We start from the raw sequence: 17,296 nt of genomic DNA, 5'->3' as shown, positions 1-17,296 counted from the left end.
AGAGAATCATGGGAGATAATAACCCCTACATATTTTCTGCGCAAATGCACAAGTGATCACAACAACAATTCACACGTCTGAAGAACAGCAACATGTCTCGTGGACAGAAGGGCGGCTCGAGCTCGACAACCAGGCTTCTGGTAGAGAAGCCTCCGTCAAAATCGACAGGCCATGCGGCAACTAATCGTAAGTTGTTCCCTAGCCTCTCTGTTGAATATTTACCGTTAAAACGCAGTAGAACAGATTGAAGAAAGATTGGTTGCAACTGCAGTATATTTGAATTCCCGCGGCCAGAAATGCAGAAGCAATGAATGGTTGTAATCTATCGTTGACAAAGTATTTTGAGAAGCTTTAAATTGCAAGACTTACTTGTAAGATCGATAAAGACTTACAGAAACTAGGGCGCGACATGCAATGCAGTGTAACCAGCTCATTTCCCTGATGCAAAAAAACAACACTCGATGATTTTGAGTTTTTCATAACTTATTTCAACAGTGCCACATACAGAGAACAATATACCTATTCTACACCTGAACTGAAGAATCAGATGACTGTGTCAGCATATGTACATGGGAATATCAGAATTAAAATGAAAACGGACCGGGTTTACTACATTTGTTAAAAAAAAGCATTTTTTGCAGTGAAAGTGTATTTCAAAGCATGTAGCGAAGTGGGAAGGTCTATCATATAACAGACATGTAAAGGAATACTGGTTAAAATTTCAATTCCCAAGGTGTTGTCGGCTCCGGTATTAATCGTTTTAGCATACACAAGAAGAGCTTTCTTGCAAACGAGAAAAGGGTGTTGCTGCTACTTGGCTACACGCTTAGGTAGACCGCAACGACATTGACACCTTTATGAATAATTCAGTCTGAAACCCTGACACCCCGTTTATTGATCGAAAGACACATGCAGCGATGATCTACGATATCTTTGCACATTATTACCTTGAGTTCCTTTATGTTGGAGAACAACATTCGCTGCCACAAAAGAATTACTAATGACTTGTGCATTATACATATTGACTGTAAATCATATCTTTCAGGCTCTACATATGAAATTACTTGATAGACTGAACCATTATGTTGCTTGTAGCGTTGACAATAGAGTCTGGCTGTAAACACCACTTTCAATCATATACAAAAATTTAGAGGGAAATGCTCTTGCAAAGCCGCATAATAAATGCCTAAATGTATATCACCATGGAAACTTATGTTCCTCAACGAGAATCTCAGTCAGAATAACCAAGCATTTATATCATATCATCTTTTTTTTTCTATTTTGCTTTTTGACAGACAATGACGACGTGGCACTGCACTCGCGTTTTTCATAACTTATTTCAACAGTGTCACGTACAGAGAACAATATACCCATTTTTACACCTGGGTGGGGTGAGGAAAGTCGTGTAAAGTGCCTTTCCCAATGGAATTCATAGCTAACAATCCATTCATAGCTTTCTTGGGTCATGCTGCTAAACTACAAACAAACATCGTTACAAATGCTACCAAAACATAACCTTCTTGGCAGAGGTACGTAGTGATCATGATGTCTATATCATAATTTCATTGATTTATGCACAGCTGCTGATCGCCCACTAAGCCTGAAAGGAATCACCTTCCTGAAGGACAAGAATGGACCTGCGCACCACACGGACGAGTTTGAAGAGAACTGCGTCGTTAGGCGTGGCCAGTCTTTCTCCATGGACCTGCTATTTGACAACAAGTTTAACCAGAAGAGCGACAAGCTGGTGATCGAGTTCCAGTTTGGTTAGTCAAACATTATAATAAGCTCGTTCACCATTCCGAATACGCATTCGAAAGGTCAAAGGTGAAGGCCCCTGACTTGTAAACAGTTCTCCCTTGACCATTGTGACTGTTTGCATAACAATGTCCAGACGTGTGTTGTTTATGTCTCAGGGGCCTTCACTTTTGACAAATTACCCACAATAAATGTTGCTGCGCATGCGTACTCGGAATGGTTAACAACCATATACGTTTCAATTTTAAAGTTTATGACATCTTTATCCGTATCTTAAAGAGAGAGGGAGAATGACCTGTTAGTAAGAGATGCCCTGTCATTAGATCTCAAAACCAAACCTGTCTATAGTGGTAACTCGAAAAGACTTGGCGAAAACGGTCACAGTAGATAGCTGATAGGTGGCCACCATACATAGGATTCTTGATCCTTTTTGTCAATGTGAAAAAAAATCGAAGGGACCACCAAAAAGTGCCCACAATGACCAGGTGGTGATTGAACAGAGGTGATCACTGGTACAGGTTTGACTGAATTGAAACTCTGTTTCATGGTCTCCATTGAGAACAACTAAAACAAAACTGTTGCATGTGCACATTTTTAGGCAACAACCCACTGCCGAACAAAGGTACCCTGTTACGGCTGCCTGTTGGAGACGCCATCAAGCAAGGCCAGTGGAGCGCCGCCTTGGAGAAGACAGAAGGCCAGAACGTTAAGGTGAATATTAACAGGTCTGGTGATGCTGTACGTTACTCCAAATAAGCGGATTCATGGTTCCAAGTGCACATGCGCAGTGAGATGCATTGTGTAATATGTCAAAAGTAAAGACTCCCGAGACATAAACAAAACAAGCCCGGACATGTATTAAATATGGTCTGGACAGGAACTGTTTACAAGCTGGGGGCCTTTACCGTTAGCATATTACCAACAATTCAACTCTCGGCGCATGCGCGTTGGAACGATATAAACACGCATATACTACTGATGCCTCAACCTACAGCTTTGCCAATCTCTTGTTGTTACAGGTGCGCATCACGTCACCTGCTGACGCCATCATCGGCAGGTATATCGTGGTCGTCGAGACGACGTCAGCTGGCAAGACGTCCCGCAGCGGAAAGACCGTCGTTAGCCACTTCTTCCTCCTCTTCAACCCGTGGTGCAAAGGTGACTTGTCTTCGCTATCAGAATCACTCAGGCTAAAACGTTTACGTTTGGTTTGACAACTCTCATGGTTCCATACCGTGACAGTATGAAATATCGAATTGAAAGAGATTTACAAATGCAGCATTAATGATTTTCGAGGTATGCAGATATCCCCGGTACAATGAACCTGTAAATACTGTACATAGCGTCTGTCTTCTCTGTCACGACCAGTGGAAGAGTAGCTCATCTGTTCATTGAGTTCATTTGAGCTAAACTGGTTCGAGATCCCTTTCCTTTTCCTTTTCCAAGTGTCCAAACATTCTTGAGAAGGCCTTGTGGTCTGTGGGTATCCGGTGGAATCATGAAAGTTAAGTCAACCACACACGTTGAAATAAAGCCAAATAAACAACAACAAATTTTTTTCAGGCGACCAGACGTACCTGGATGATGCCGCCAAGCTGGAGGAGTACGTGCTGAATGAGCATGGGTACCAGTACTTTGGACACAAGGACAACATTAGCCAGCGGCCGTGGATCTTCGGACAGGTAATGTCGTGAAATGTTAATGTCCACGATAGAGCTCAGCTCTCAATTATCTTCAAAGCTTTCCAAGGAACTCTCAATGACCTGCCGATGATCGTAATGATCCTTCCATGAGACCCAGGGTCATCCAAAGACATTTCAATAATGTTCAAAGTATTGCAATGATCTTACATTGATGCCAATGACCGACTGGTGACTTCTGGTCGCTCAAACGGTTCCGTTATGCAGAAATAGGCTTTCATCAGTGGTAAATCTAGTTGTTTTCAATGACTAATTGTATCCATAACCGTTCCCCTCACAACCAGTTTGAGCCTGGGATCCTTGAGGCGTGTCTACTGCTGTTAGACGGGTCAGGACTCAGAGATAATGCGAAGAGGAGCGCGGTGTGGGTCAGCAGGGCCATGTCGAAAATGGTGAGTTGTCTTTTCAGGACTAACCTGTAGTATTTGTTTTAAAAGCTATTCACATTTATCTGGGTTACATGTATCCACCACTTTGAAAAAAAAAACAGTTTGTTTGAGAGCTCTCTAGTGCAACGTAGAGGCTGTGTTACGCAGAATATCCCCGCAGCCTCTGCGTGTAACATACATCTCTGTGGAGGCTGTGGAAAGGGTCTGCAGAGGCTGCATAGAGTGTAGTTTCGGGCTTTCGTTAAACAAAAAATTAACGCACAATCATTGTCGGGTTGATTTAGATCAACAGCAAGGACGACGACGGGGTCTTGGTAGGGAAATCGTCTGGACCCTATCTCGATGGGACACCTCCCGTTAGCTGGAACGGCAGTGTGGAGATTCTTCTGCAGTGGTTCCAAGAGCGCCAGCCGGTGAAGTACGGAGAGTGCTTGTCATTCTCTGGTGTTATGACTACAGGTAAAGTAATGTGGCTTTTTCTGCATATTCCAAACCAGCCACTCTACTTGCAACTCTGAAGTAAACGTGGCCTGTATTCTTGTTTTCAAAATGGCGCCGTAAATGGAGAGGTGTGCACCTGTATAATCCCACTCGTAGATCCGAGTACGCATGTGCAGTGTCAAAGGTGAAGGCCCCTGGCTTGTGAACAGTTCTCGTCTCGACCATTGTCTCGTTTTGCATAACAACGCCCAGACGGGTCTTGTTTACGTCTCAAGGGCCTTCACCTTTGACACTGCACATGCGTACTCGAATCTACGAATGGGCTTATTAGCCCTCGGGCGCGGGCATGACTTTGCAACAAACCTTTTATTTCCGGTGGTTACTTTGCGTTCCAGTGCTCCGCTGTTTAGGCATCCCAGCCCGGAGCATCACCAATTTCGAGTCGGCAGTCGACACGGACGCGTCCATGACTTTCGACAGATACGTGGACGACCAAGGCAGGCCCCTACCTTCGGACGACTTTATGTGGTAAGCAAAACGAAGCATTCTTCCAAAACGGATAAACAGACTCTATATACATCTACCTCCTGCAATTTAACTATGCGTTGGTTGATTGGTATGATAGCTCAACAAGTTGAGGTTTTCAAAGTTTCTATTTGTATGTAGGCGGTGGCCTGTATAGAAAGGGATCAAATATGTAAACAGATTTCTTTAAAGACATTTTATTTGCAAATCTAGCATGCATAGCTTTCCTTTCTCTTCCTGAGGAAGGAAACTGTGTTGGTAGAAAATTGGTTAAACTGTTTCAAATACGTCACAGAGTGGATTGATTTGTGCTGCAAAGGACTGTTACTGTTGGTAAAGTAATAAGGAAATTGTAGATAAGTTCAATGAGATGGACAAACAATGACTGTTTTTCAAATATCTTCCAAGGATGTTCCACCTGTGGAACGAGGCGTGGATGACCCGGCCTGACCTACCCAAGGGGTACGGGGGCTGGCAGGCGGTGGACGCTACGCCACAACAAGCAAGCAATGGTAATGTAGTTAAAATCATAATGAGAATGATAATGAGTCGCGTTACAAGAGACTAATAAAGGGTCGTTATTATGTATGATACCGTAGTATGGGAATACCACCGAAGGCCTCATGTTTGAAATAGAAATGTAGTATCATGGACACAGTCCTGAATGGAAGGAAGGAAATATGTAATGTTCAAACATGTATCACATGGTTGTTACTCACACATGTTTATGACCATTGTTTATAACCAGGCATCCAATCTACCGTGGTTTGGCCTAGCTCTGTCCGGGGCAGTAGGAGCTTTCCGCCGCCGGAGTAATCTTTGGCACGCGGTAGTAGTTGTAAGCGGTCGGAGTTTAATTGGCCAACCACGAATTGCACTCCTACCGCGTAAAACAACCACCGGGTGTAGAAGATAACCCAGGCGGCAAAGATCTCTGTCTGCCCCTTAGAGAGTGTGGCCGAAGATAGCCCGGCCTAACGACGATAGACTGGATGCCAGGATAGTTTGTTTGTTTGTTACTAGTGTATTTTTCGTCTCCTGTAGGGGTGTACCAGTGCGGCCCTTGCCCCGTGTCTGCAGTGAAGAACGGACAGGTGTACCTGCCGTTTGACACTAGGTTCGTGTTTGCCGCTGTGAACGCTGACATCATGACCTTCCAGGTAAAATGCTAAGTGGGGATGCCACAGATAATGCTTCGGTCCCAATCGGAATAAGGGGCCCCACCGGGTAGTTCACGGGCTGTTTTTTGCACTTTCGGGCTTGACGTGGCCCCGAGAAAAGGTTTACAAATGTCATTGATTGTAAGAATACTTGAATATCTGATTTCGTGCAGTTTAGGGCACATATCCATCACCACAATATCACCCCTCTTAGAATGAACAAGGTACTGGGAGAAGACTTTGTAAACTTCACTTGTCTTTACTAAACCTATTCTGCACCCTTGACTCCCAGGTTTATGAAGATCCGGCTGGTGACTATGCGCCAGAGCTGGTAAAGCTAACTGTGGACAAGGGCGCTGTCGGACACAGCATCAGCACCAAAAAAGCGGGCTGTAACGAAAGGGAAGACATCACTAAGAACTACAAACATCCGGAAGGTAGGTTATCATGTCCATCTTATACTGTCACGCTTACATTAATGATTGCACTTGCCGACTCTTTTCGAATGAATGATATCATCACACAGAATAGTACTGGTTTCTGACCATGTAATCTTGCTGAAGACAACATTTCTGAATAAGGAAGTATACCATCATTATTTGATGTTGAAATTGATTGGTATCATCATCATTATTAACATCATCATCATCAACATCATCATATCGGATGGGCTGCCCGGACTCTTTCTCTCCAGGTCTTCATGTCTTTCATGATGTCATATCCTCTCCATGTCGACGAATGTATGACTGCATCTTAACACGCGGAACATGTATTTCTCTACCGCAGGTTCCGACCAGGAGCGGGTTGCTGTCCGCGAGGCCGCCAGGTACGGCAGCTACCCTGATGCCTATGACGACGTCATTAAGAAGAAAGACGTGGAGTTTTATGTCAACAGCCATGCAAAGGTAAACGTGGTGCTGCAAGTGATGGGTTAAGGCTACCTTTAACTCGGGACTTGCATGAAAACATATTTTGCCCGTTGGTGATGCATGCATATGTCAGGAGACAGATATGGCAATCTGGCAGAATCGCCGATTCGTTCGAGATCCCGATCGGAGTAAATTTTAGGATATTCCCTTGAAAAACAGTCAGAACATCTCAACTTTGATTCATGCCAACATAGATCAATAGATTGAATTAAGACACAGGAGAAATCCGTAATGCATTCCTAGCATCAGAGTCTCGAATAGGCAATTCTGCCGGGTCTCAATTTCTACCCTGACATATATACTTCTTTTGGAGAATGAATGAGTGAGTGATATTTTCTGTGAGGATGTTTAACTTGTCAGATGTAAATAGGAGCTTGTTTTGAACATAGGAGTACGCAGAAGTAAACTGATGTCAAAATAAGTTAGTTTATGGTTTGAAGTACGCATGTGCAGTGTGCTTCATTGTAAGTAATATGTCAAAGATGAATGTCCCTTTGACATATTACCCAGAATGCAGCACACCGCACATGCGCACTACAAGCCGTAAACTAGCTTATAATCAAAATTGTTTTGGAAGTAATAGTGCTGTAAATGTTGGTTTTATCTCAGAATTTTCTTAGGAAACGCTGCGATGCAAAATATCGAATCATACTATGCATTAAAAGCAAACCTTCCAGCATGAATGACTTGTAACTCATGTTGGTGGCTTCATAAATATAGATCAAAATGGGAGAAGACGTCCTAATCACCCTGTACATGAAGAACAACAGTAAGGAATCTCGAAAAGTCACAGCTCACCTGACCGCCAATGCCTCGTACTACACTGGCACACCGGCTGGGAAAATAGGAGAGTTGGAGAAGGACGTCACCATTAAACCCGGTGGAGGTACGGTGTCTTTTTTTCGCGTTCTATATGAATAATGTACACTCCATCTGAAGTGCCAAACCCAAACTAGTACTCCTACATTTGTGACTGATGACCAGAAAAAAAGGCAATGAAACTGTTCATGCCCGTCCTATTGATGCCCTCTATAGATTTGAAATAATCATGAAAAATGAAGAATGTTTTAAGTCTGAAAACAACACAAGTTACAGCACAGGAGAGAGATAATTTTTTCTCCATACTTGATTGTTTGCGTCAGTAATTAGTTGTAGGAATTAGCCTGGTATCCATGCGGTCCTGTGCCTTTCGGCATCTTGACGGTGCTGAGAGTGTTGCCCGTCCAGTTTCGCTCCAGAGGAAGGCAGTAATTAGAAAGGCCGGCTAGAAAGATTGTGGTCGGTGAAACACGCCTAAGCCTGACGAATGGTTATAGCAAGGTTGGAATAGGGGAACCATGTCTAACCGCTGCTGTGTGACTTGATGTCGTTTATAGAGGGATTTGTGGACATGAAGTTCACACCGAAGGAGTACTTGGACAAGCTGGTTGAGCAGGCCATCGTCAAGCTGTTCGTCATGGCTCACGTGGACACCACCAAGCAGGTGTATGTAGGTGAACACGACTTCCGTCTCGTCAGCCCTGATCTCATCTTGAAGGTACGATATAAACATGTTTCTCAACCAGATGAATAGTTTCATCAGGATGGAGAAAATCATTGTATAACAACGTTAATGAGGGGGGTATGAATTCAATCATGTTTGGGGCCGCACTTTGTACACTTCAGCAGCGACACCTAGCTGCAGTGCAAAGTAGAACCAGTATAAGGGTGACAGTCGGTAGGAAGTGATTATTTACTGGTTGTGTTGAGAACGTTTTATCTAAGCTTCTGTACTGATCAACACACGGTTGCTGGGATACATTTTAAAGGCTGTAAATTCCCTTTTGCTAGCTAGCTATTTCCACTGAACAATGGAAAATGCCGATCGAATACCTTTAATCTACCCGTTAGCATGAACAGACTTTTTTTGAATCTCGCATAACGTCTCATCTTGTTGTTGGCGTTGTGTAGGCGCCATCTGAGATGACAGTGGGCCAACAGTCCAACGTGACAGTGGAGTTCACCAACCCGTTAGACGTGAAGCTGACGCAGGCAGTGTTCCGTATGGAGGGTCCCGGACTGCAGAAACCCAAGACCATTCCTCATCCGTGAGTTTACCCTCCGTCCTCGATTCTCAAGACGGGAAATCCGGACTGAGTTTGTTCAATGTACATAAAACTAGCCTGGAATCCATACCCTCGGTGGCTCCCCGATATCTCTACAGCACTGTGAGTGACCCCCACCCGCCCAGACAGCTTAGCCCGCTCGGGGTGTTGTTTACGGCCTTGGATTAATTAGCTCGCCACCTAGGGTATGGTCGGATACAATAGAAAATCCTCTCGATTTATGGCCCTCCCAGCCCCGGGTTTCCTGCGGTCTGACAGCGCGATTGGATATGGGGGCTGCCCACGCGGCGAATCAGCGTCTGTTTGTGTAGGATAATTGGCTAGCGGAACTTTTCTATTGCATCATGTTTTCAATAGCAATGTGCTCTTTTGTGTTTACCAGGGATCAATCTGTACCTTGTTTAGAAGCACAAGTAAATACCAAAGGTTGTTGTTCCCAATTCTCAAATCCATACAAACTGAAATTTCGTAATAATCAAGATCTTGCTCGCTCGAAAAAATCTCACGCGTGTTGTTCTTGTACTGCCTGGGTAACGTTTCTGATAGTGACATGTTGACGATGACTGTAAACAGCTGTCCTTTCACGCTAATTTCCAGAGTGACAGCCGTGGGATCAGTGGGGCATCGGGGACCCAGTGTAGTAGACCCAGTGTAGCTTAGATTTTAAGCTAGTTTAGCAACAAGAGAGCCTTAGAAACAACGTTTTCTGCAGCCTTGTGGTCGCTCGGCTTAGATGGCGGCCATGTTAGATATGGTAATGAGCAGAGGGACCGAACGGCCGAAAACGCGCGCCAACCTGGCGCGCCAATCAGAGCTCAGCGGAATAATTAGATCAGTCTGCTCTGTTCCCATTGGGCGCATCAATTCTATGCGCCTTGAATCAGGCCCGTATTGACAAGCTGCCAGTCTCTTGGGTGGCGGCAAAGTAGGATGGCAGCGGAAGTAGGGTATAGCGGAAGTAGGATGGCAGCCAGAGGTAGAAAGGCCATCAGAAACTGACTGGCCCGGTAAAACACCACTTAGCCGACCCTAGAGACTGGGACCAGGCTACCGTTGAGTATGACTGCACATATTTCTTGCGTAGATACGACCCTTTCGTCAGAAACCCTAGGCCTCTCAACTTTTGGTCCCTGAAACATTTATGATGTACATTGTAGGCAAAATATGTTACATGAACTTGTCCCATTGAAAAAAAAGGTTATGTTTATATAGTTTTTTTTATAATGAACGTCTTAAAAGCTTCTGCAACTGAATTTTTGAGTCATCAACTGAAAAACGCAATTTTCTCTCCCCAGTCCCATCGGGCCCAAGAAGACAGTGACTCTGACCGAGCCTATCACTCCCGGGAAGGCCGGAAAGAAGACCATCGTGGCCTCCTTCACCTCCGACAAGCTGCAGCAGGTCACCGGGGAAAAGGAGGTCGTGGTGAAGAAGCCCTCTGCCTAGCGACTCTGTACCTGCCCATGGATGATGTGTCAGCATCCACAGAGAAAATGGTCATTCAACCTTCGTCAACTTCTTCTTTTTTCTATTTTGAAAACTGTGTAGCCAGGGATTTTTTAGACATAACACATGTGTTAAGCCCAATACGGACTACCTCGATTTAGTTGGCGCATGCGCTGTTTACGAAAACAATAAAATGCCACGAGATTTGAGTGAGAAATGGCGAGAAGAGCCGTTGCCAGGGGCAACTGGGCGGGAAAAAATCATGGCGGCCATTGTCGCGCTTGAGCCGAAGAACGAACACGTAAAACAATAAAGCTCACCGCATCACGAAATTTCCTCTGACTCTTCTCTTTCTTGTGTATTTTATGATAGAAATAGTGTTTACTTTACTTCTATGGTAAAATAAAGGTTACCCCTTGTGTTTTACCGATAAAAAAAGGTCGTCAAGCGATATCAGACGATAATGGGTACCAGGAAATCGTGCAGCGACGGCTGTCAGACGAGGGTGACAGCGGCTCCCGAAATCGAGTTCTTACGTATTTAATCAAGTTTTCCCGAATACAACGTAATTGTTTTCTCAAAGTTGATTGGTTTGTTTTCATTTATTTCTACTAGTTTTTTGTCGCAACTCTTTCTTTCCTGAAATAATTACAACTTTCTGTGGAGGCGGGGAGGGGGCGTAGCCCCTGGCACACCCGGAAGTAACTATGGCCGAGTCAACTCTGGGTCCGCACATTGACAGTCTTCGAAACCTGTGCCGTCTGTGTGGTTCTACGCTTCAAACAACGGCCGAGAAGCGAAAGAGCATCAAGCCTTTGCTATGCATAGACTATAAGGTCAAAATCATGGAGACTTTTGCTGTTGATGTGTCTACGGACCAAACTCACATGCACCCCCCATACTTCTGCGAGAAATGCAGGAAAAAACTGTCAAATGCCAAGTACAACGGTGGAAAAGCTGCTGTCCATCTGTGGACAGAACATTGCCCATCTGACCAGTGTTTCGCTTGCAACACAGCCAGTAAAATCTCTAAAGGAGGCAGGCCAAACAAGAAAGTGGGAGGTTCTAGGAAAGATGGTGCATGTAGCTCAGTAGCAACTTGTCAGACACACAGCACAACCGCCAGTGATACATGTAACTTGCCTAACTCCAGCAGCCGTACCTCCGGGGAAACCCCACCCACTCACCTTGTCCCCCAATCTTCACGCGCCCCGTTGTCGCCTGTTCCTATGAACACACCTGCTGTCATCTCACCAGTGCTCTTACCTGTTCCTGTACCTGTTCCTGTCCCAAACGTGTCTGATGCTATCAGGATTGTATCAGAAGTTCTGACAAACACAGAACAAACAGAGCCACTGAGACAGTGGGAGGAACAGATGTTAACCCCTCTGGTTAAGAGAAAGGTGGCGACAGCACAAGATAAACAAACGATCCAATGCCATACAGGTGGACAAGTGAGTAATCACTTTATTTATTCAAAAGAACACACTTATTGATCTATCAATAAAATATTACACAGTCAACTTAATGCATTACTAGAAATTGTTAATACAAAAAAATATGAAATTCACAGCACTATCATTTTTCAGAATCATACAGAAAATAAAAATATAATAATTCCATTGCTGTACTTGCTTTGACATTCTGTGCAAACTACATGTACAACAAGTTACTATTCAACTTAAGCATCTTGCTATAACCCACCCGAGTACTTAATGTTTAACTAGAGCTTTCATAAACAAAGAATATTGATCCTTTGAAATCATGCGATCAAACAATAATACTGTACTGATATTCTTATTTCTATCAGCCAATCACCCTGTGCAAAATTACCAAAGCCAGGAAGCCAACTTCAGAGGTGACAGATGCAACAGCAAGGAGCCGCACGTTGGAGATACAGGGCGCACGTACATTGGCAAGTGCAGGGGACGAACACTCTCAGCTACAGAACGAGCTGAAGATCATTCCCCCAGCTGAGCTGCAGACCATGCTGAGAAACATGGACCTGGCAACAATCAGGATTCCAGACGGTCATCTCCTCACTGCCCAGACTGACATAGGGATCAACTGGAATCAGACAAGACAGCTGAGGAGGTATACTGCACAGAAATACCATACCATACACCTGATATACACATCACAGCAAAAAATGTGATTCATCTATAGTAGGTATTTTCAACTTTGCTTTCCATGAAGTGCTGCATCACTACAAGAGAAAATAAACTGGTTTTTTTTCAATCTTCTGTGTACAGGTGGCTCAAAGGGTATGGCATCACTGTGGAGTCGGAGAGAACATCACGCAATGTCGCACAGAGCCTACTATCCGAGGTGAAAGTCAAGTGTGACCTTCTACCGTTCACCGTCAGACTGCATGATGGGGCATCCAGTGTTGAGGCCATTCCCTGCGCTTCCATTCCACTGGATGCTGCAGTGTTAGATCACCTGACAAGGAGTGCAAATAGGCAGTAAGAATTGTTCTTGCTAACTAATCAATACCATAAATCATGTCATCATTTTCTTTACGAAACTATAATGATCAGTTCTACCAAACTGAGCGGATATGAAACTTAAAGAGTGATCATTTACTTAACGAAAATATGATTTCATTGAAACATGATGAACATGATGTCCTTTGTACATCCGTTATTTTGTACCCCTCTATTAGAAAACTGACATGGCACGACGGAGCCATCCCTGCTGATGAAGTATGGATTAAAGTGGCAGGTGACCATGGGGGAGACCTGTTCAAGATAGGGGCACAAGTGCTCAATAAAGCATCACCCAATTCTAGTGGAAACACAATGATTGTCTGCTGCTTCGCAGCGAAAGACAGTAGGGTGAATCTAGTGACAGGCACAGCACACATCAACGCTGACATCAAGTCACTCACAGAAAGGAAATGGAAGTAAGTATATTTCTAAGAATGATGCAAAGAAATTAAAGTCTCTATGAATGCACTGGAAACATAATCATTGATAATGACAACTTTGTGACAACAAACGTGCCACATTGTTTCCAAAAATGTCCCATTTCTGACAGGTCAAATTCATAACTTGATATGCTTACATATGCATCACCTATCGTACAACACAGGTCCCCAGATGGCCGAGAGTGTTCCCTCAGATTGTTCGGCGCCTCAGACTACGCTCTTCTGTGCCAGTGGTTCGGGATCTCTGGGCCCTGTGGTAAGTGAAAGCAGTTCAAAGGTTATGCGTAACATACATATAAATATATTAAGTTGAGAAAATATCATGATATGGCTGAGAAACAGAACAGCTCAAAATCAATTTTTTTAAATTAATTTACCATTGAAATGTGATGCTTTCTTGTATCCTGTGCAGGAATACACCCATGCATTTGGTGCGAAGTCACTAGAACATCTATGGCCAAGCCACAGGCAGAAAGGGAGGTGGAAGCCCCTGCAAGGTCACTGCAGAGCCTGGCAAGAGACTACAGGGAATTCATCGAGCACGGACGTGGTCAACTAAGTAAGGCAAAGAACTACCGAAACGTGATTGCCCCTGCAATGTTTGACATTGCTATTGATCAGGTTAGCAAGACTGTATATTCAAGGCAAATACATTTTGTACCTCCTCCTGCTTGTAATTCTGAAATACAGACTTAGAAATACTGATTCTATACGTATCTACTTTTACTCCAATGGCAAATTCTTTATCTGCAAAGTTTGTAGTGAAATACATGTATATTAATGCAGCTGGCTCTTCTTGTCTATTCTGTCTGTTCAACACAGGTATGCCCTCCAGCATTACACATATGCCTGGGCATTTACCAAAAGTTATTCAAGATGATAGAAGCGGACCTGCATGATCTGGACGTAATCCTTGCCTCCCACCTGGTGAAGGACATCCTCCCAGATGAAGATGTGGATGAGGCGGAGGTGTTGCACCATCACTTGCTACATGGACTGTCTCCCTTTGTGCTGGCTGTGGATGAGGCTAGGCAGCTCCTCAGAGATGCGGAGGAACTGCGGGGTGAGATTGATGAGATGGAGAATGAGCTCAAGTGGGTGATTCTGAGGGCAGAGGGTGACACTGAGGACAATGTCACCCAGATGGTAGAGGCAATAGCAAGCCTGCAGGATAAAAGAAAGAACATGGTGAGAAATCATTTTGATCCTGCTACATCTGTTCTTTAAGTTCTACTACTAGAATTTTTCCACACTATACAATGTTACGAATTCAGCATCTGAAAACATATTTTCTGTTGAAAAAAACAACAACAAAAACCAGAAAGTTTAATCTTGAATAAAGTTAAACTAAGAGGAATTAGACTAGCACTGAAGACTTGTGTTGGAAGCTTGCATAGATTTCAAATGCTATCTACCATTATTCTTCAGCTCTAAGTCAGGTTGTCACATGATCTGAGAGGTATAAGGAAAAAGCTTGTTGAATAAGCATTTTGGTTCAGTACAAAGACCTTACAGTCTGGTCTGGGTTGACATCTTGAAAAGGTGATAGTCACCTGTTATGTCAATCTTTCCAAAAATGTGTTAAATCTGAATAAATAAAGACATATTACTCCTATGTCCATGCAGGAGAGCAAAGCTGACACGATCATCAAAAAAGCAAAGGTCACGACAACAAATGGCCCTCTTGCAAGCCGGCTGGAAGAGGCACTTCAGAAACACCATGTCCGTCGCCAGGCCTACCACTCCCAGAGTTTCGTTGGGAACCATGTGAAGATCATGCTGCAGGTACTACTTTATTATCATAAGTGATAACAAAACAGATTTCAACTACAATTCCAATTTCCTGGCATTTCTGAAGTATTCTGAATTCAGACAAAAAATGATAACTTTGTTTTACTATCATTCCTCTTTCACACATTAGAAGGAGTCAATAGCAGACCTTACTTCAGTTGCGTCAGAAGCTGCCAGGGACATTGTGTCCAAATTCAACTTCCCCCAGACAATCATCACGAGGACACAGGCCATTGAGCAGAGATACAAGAAGCTACTCAGCGAGTTCTCAGAGTGTCACAAGAGGTTCACTCATGGGAGCCGAATGGACACCGAGCAGATTGACCTGCTAGGTGAATTAAATTGCCTTTCTTTTGGACAAAAACTGTGTTGATATATACTGGTAGACTTGCTGTCATCTTTATAAGTACTTCTGTCACAAGCATACAAAGTAAAATATAAGTGTTATTATCATTATCATAAGAAAAATTAAATGAAAGATTGTGCATCCTACAACTACAGATTGATTATCATCTGAATTCTTTAAGTCTCCATTTTGTTGAGATGGATCAAAATTTTAAAGTCTCATTAGATTGCTGTACACAAATGAGCTTTCACATTAGCACATAGATGTTAATCTGTTATCTGAGCACACATCAGAACGTACAATCTCCCCAATGTCCTGAGTCATCAATGAAGGACAACACTAATCAATCAGGATAGCTAAAATGTTCGTGTACAATGTACTTACACAAATCATGTTCCCTCTGTTCTCCAGATGAGAGTATCAGGACCTTCTGCGCTTCCTTCAGGGAGATGTTTCCTACAGCGACGTTCCCAATCAAGATGCACATCTTGGAGCAACATGTTGTACCCTGGGTGAGAAGGTGGAAATTCGGACTAGGGCTACATGATGAACAAGGCATAGAACAGACCCATGCGGTGTTTAACAACATAAAACGCCGGACGGCGACAATCAGGGACCCTGTTCAACAGTTGAAGTCCACACTTGAGGCGCATTTGCTACAAATAAGCCCAGACAAGTCTGGGGGGGTCCCAGAACCTACCAAAAGGAAACTGTAGACAGAGTCAGACAGGCCAGCCAAAAGGAGTATATTTTGTTAGAAATGTGTTCACAAAGATGCTCAGTGACATGTTGCCTGGGAAATTGTTAAAAAGAGTTTGTTAACTTACAATTGTATGGCACAGAGTGCGTGATTACACCATCACTTACTTGTCAGAGGCCTGTAGAATATCAAATATGAATTAAAACACTCATATCTCCTTAATGAATCAATTTGAATTGAAGCAGTATGGATATAATAACTTTCGATACAACTGTAGAACAATGTATCTATATATTGCACTGTGTACATTCAGTATGCTCCATAGATTATGTTTGTGATTAAGAGCACTGCTATGTCATCTAAGACAAAGTTCTGTTATAATAATACTTGTGGGGATTTCCCTGTCAAATATACCTCTGACCTTGAACTGTGGCCCTAGATAAGATTTAGACGGATAAAAACAATGAACTTAAGAACCACCTGACGTTTAGGCTAACACTAACAGGTCATTACTTACTGCAATGTTAAGGATAGGTGGAGATTTATGAGAAGGTATGACTTAACACAATTTGTATTGTGTTGTGTTGTGTTATAAAGGAAAATAATGAATTGAACACCATATTGTAGTCAGAAACGTCTGCCATCTACATAAATTCTAGGGATTATTTCATTTACTTGGAAACTGAGGAAAGCTCATGGGCGATTCCATATCCTACATGTAGCTGATACAATAAAGTATTCAGCAGAGTTTAAATCAATGTTGCATACTTCTTCTTGGTAGTTGCATACAGTATCTACATAATAATTTATGGCAGGAAAAGGGGATGGGTACACAATTTGCTGAACTTTTTTTTTTAAACTTATGATGATACGAAGTCGAGACGCTTCCCCCCTACTATGCCCCTCGCGGGGTTATCTGGGGGTAAATCAAGTTGAAGTTGAAGTTGTCTCTGTTACACCGCTGTTTCGTCGGTCTGTGGTCACTTGTGATTTTCCTTTTCTTACAATACTCATGTGCTGCATATTTTTGTTTTGTTCTCGTTTGGTATACTGAACAACACGCCTTGGTTGGGTTCC

At 43.3% G+C, this 17,296-nt stretch overlaps 2 protein-coding genes across 2 annotated transcripts; both read left to right on the top strand.

Moving 5' to 3' along the window:
• The first annotated feature begins 1,670 nt into the window (after positions 1-1,670).
• LOC136437811 (protein-glutamine gamma-glutamyltransferase K-like) lies at positions 1,671-10,576 on the top strand. Its single transcript, XM_066432300.1, has 15 exons — positions 1,671-1,766; positions 2,357-2,469; positions 2,778-2,916; positions 3,322-3,440; positions 3,743-3,850; positions 4,132-4,306; positions 4,684-4,816; positions 5,222-5,325; positions 5,858-5,973; positions 6,266-6,410; positions 6,760-6,878; positions 7,623-7,788; positions 8,279-8,439; positions 8,853-8,989; positions 10,303-10,576. The coding sequence occupies exons 1-15, from the start codon at positions 1,700-1,702 to the stop codon at positions 10,451-10,453; spliced, it is 1,953 nt and encodes a 650-aa protein (XP_066288397.1). The 5' UTR covers positions 1,671-1,699; the 3' UTR covers positions 10,454-10,576.
• Positions 10,577-11,160: 584 nt separating this feature from the next.
• LOC136438382 (uncharacterized) lies at positions 11,161-17,064 on the top strand. The gene is made up of 10 exons (XM_066433151.1): positions 11,161-11,508; positions 12,264-12,547; positions 12,706-12,918; positions 13,119-13,358; positions 13,547-13,638; positions 13,795-14,003; positions 14,205-14,570; positions 15,009-15,167; positions 15,304-15,505; positions 15,931-17,064. The coding sequence occupies exons 1-10, from the start codon at positions 11,161-11,163 to the stop codon at positions 16,233-16,235; spliced, it is 2,418 nt and encodes an 805-aa protein (XP_066289248.1). The 3' UTR covers positions 16,236-17,064.
• The last annotated feature ends 232 nt before the right edge of the window (positions 17,065-17,296 follow it).

The sequence above is a fragment of the Branchiostoma lanceolatum genome, chromosome 7 (genome assembly GCF_035083965.1).
Source record: "Branchiostoma lanceolatum isolate klBraLanc5 chromosome 7, klBraLanc5.hap2, whole genome shotgun sequence".
Classification (NCBI taxonomy): domain Eukaryota; kingdom Metazoa; phylum Chordata; class Leptocardii; order Amphioxiformes; family Branchiostomatidae; genus Branchiostoma; species Branchiostoma lanceolatum.
The sequence above is the reverse complement of the archived record's forward strand: the minus strand, read 5'-3'. Positions and strand labels throughout refer to the sequence as shown.

What these genes read in the sequence shown, in the direction of transcription:
- LOC136437811 (XM_066432300.1), top strand. Translation starts at nt 1,700, where the DNA reads ATGGACCTGCTATTTGACAACAAGTTTAACCAGAAGAGCGACAAGCTG. An exon ending in CTTCAACCCGTGGTGCAAAG is followed by an intron (nt 2,917 to 3,321) that starts GTGACTTGTCTT and finishes AATTTTTTTCAG; the next exon opens with GCGACCAGACGTACCTGGAT. An exon ending in GGCCGTGGATCTTCGGACAG is followed by an intron (nt 3,441 to 3,742) that starts GTAATGTCGTGA and finishes CCTCACAACCAG; the next exon opens with TTTGAGCCTGGGATCCTTGA.
- LOC136438382 (XM_066433151.1), top strand. Translation starts at nt 11,161, where the DNA reads ATGGCCGAGTCAACTCTGGGTCCGCACATTGACAGTCTTCGAAACCTG. An exon ending in AGGATAAAAGAAAGAACATG is followed by an intron (nt 14,571 to 15,008) that starts GTGAGAAATCAT and finishes ATGTCCATGCAG; the next exon opens with GAGAGCAAAGCTGACACGAT. An exon ending in CGAGCAGATTGACCTGCTAG is followed by an intron (nt 15,506 to 15,930) that starts GTGAATTAAATT and finishes TCTGTTCTCCAG; the next exon opens with ATGAGAGTATCAGGACCTTC.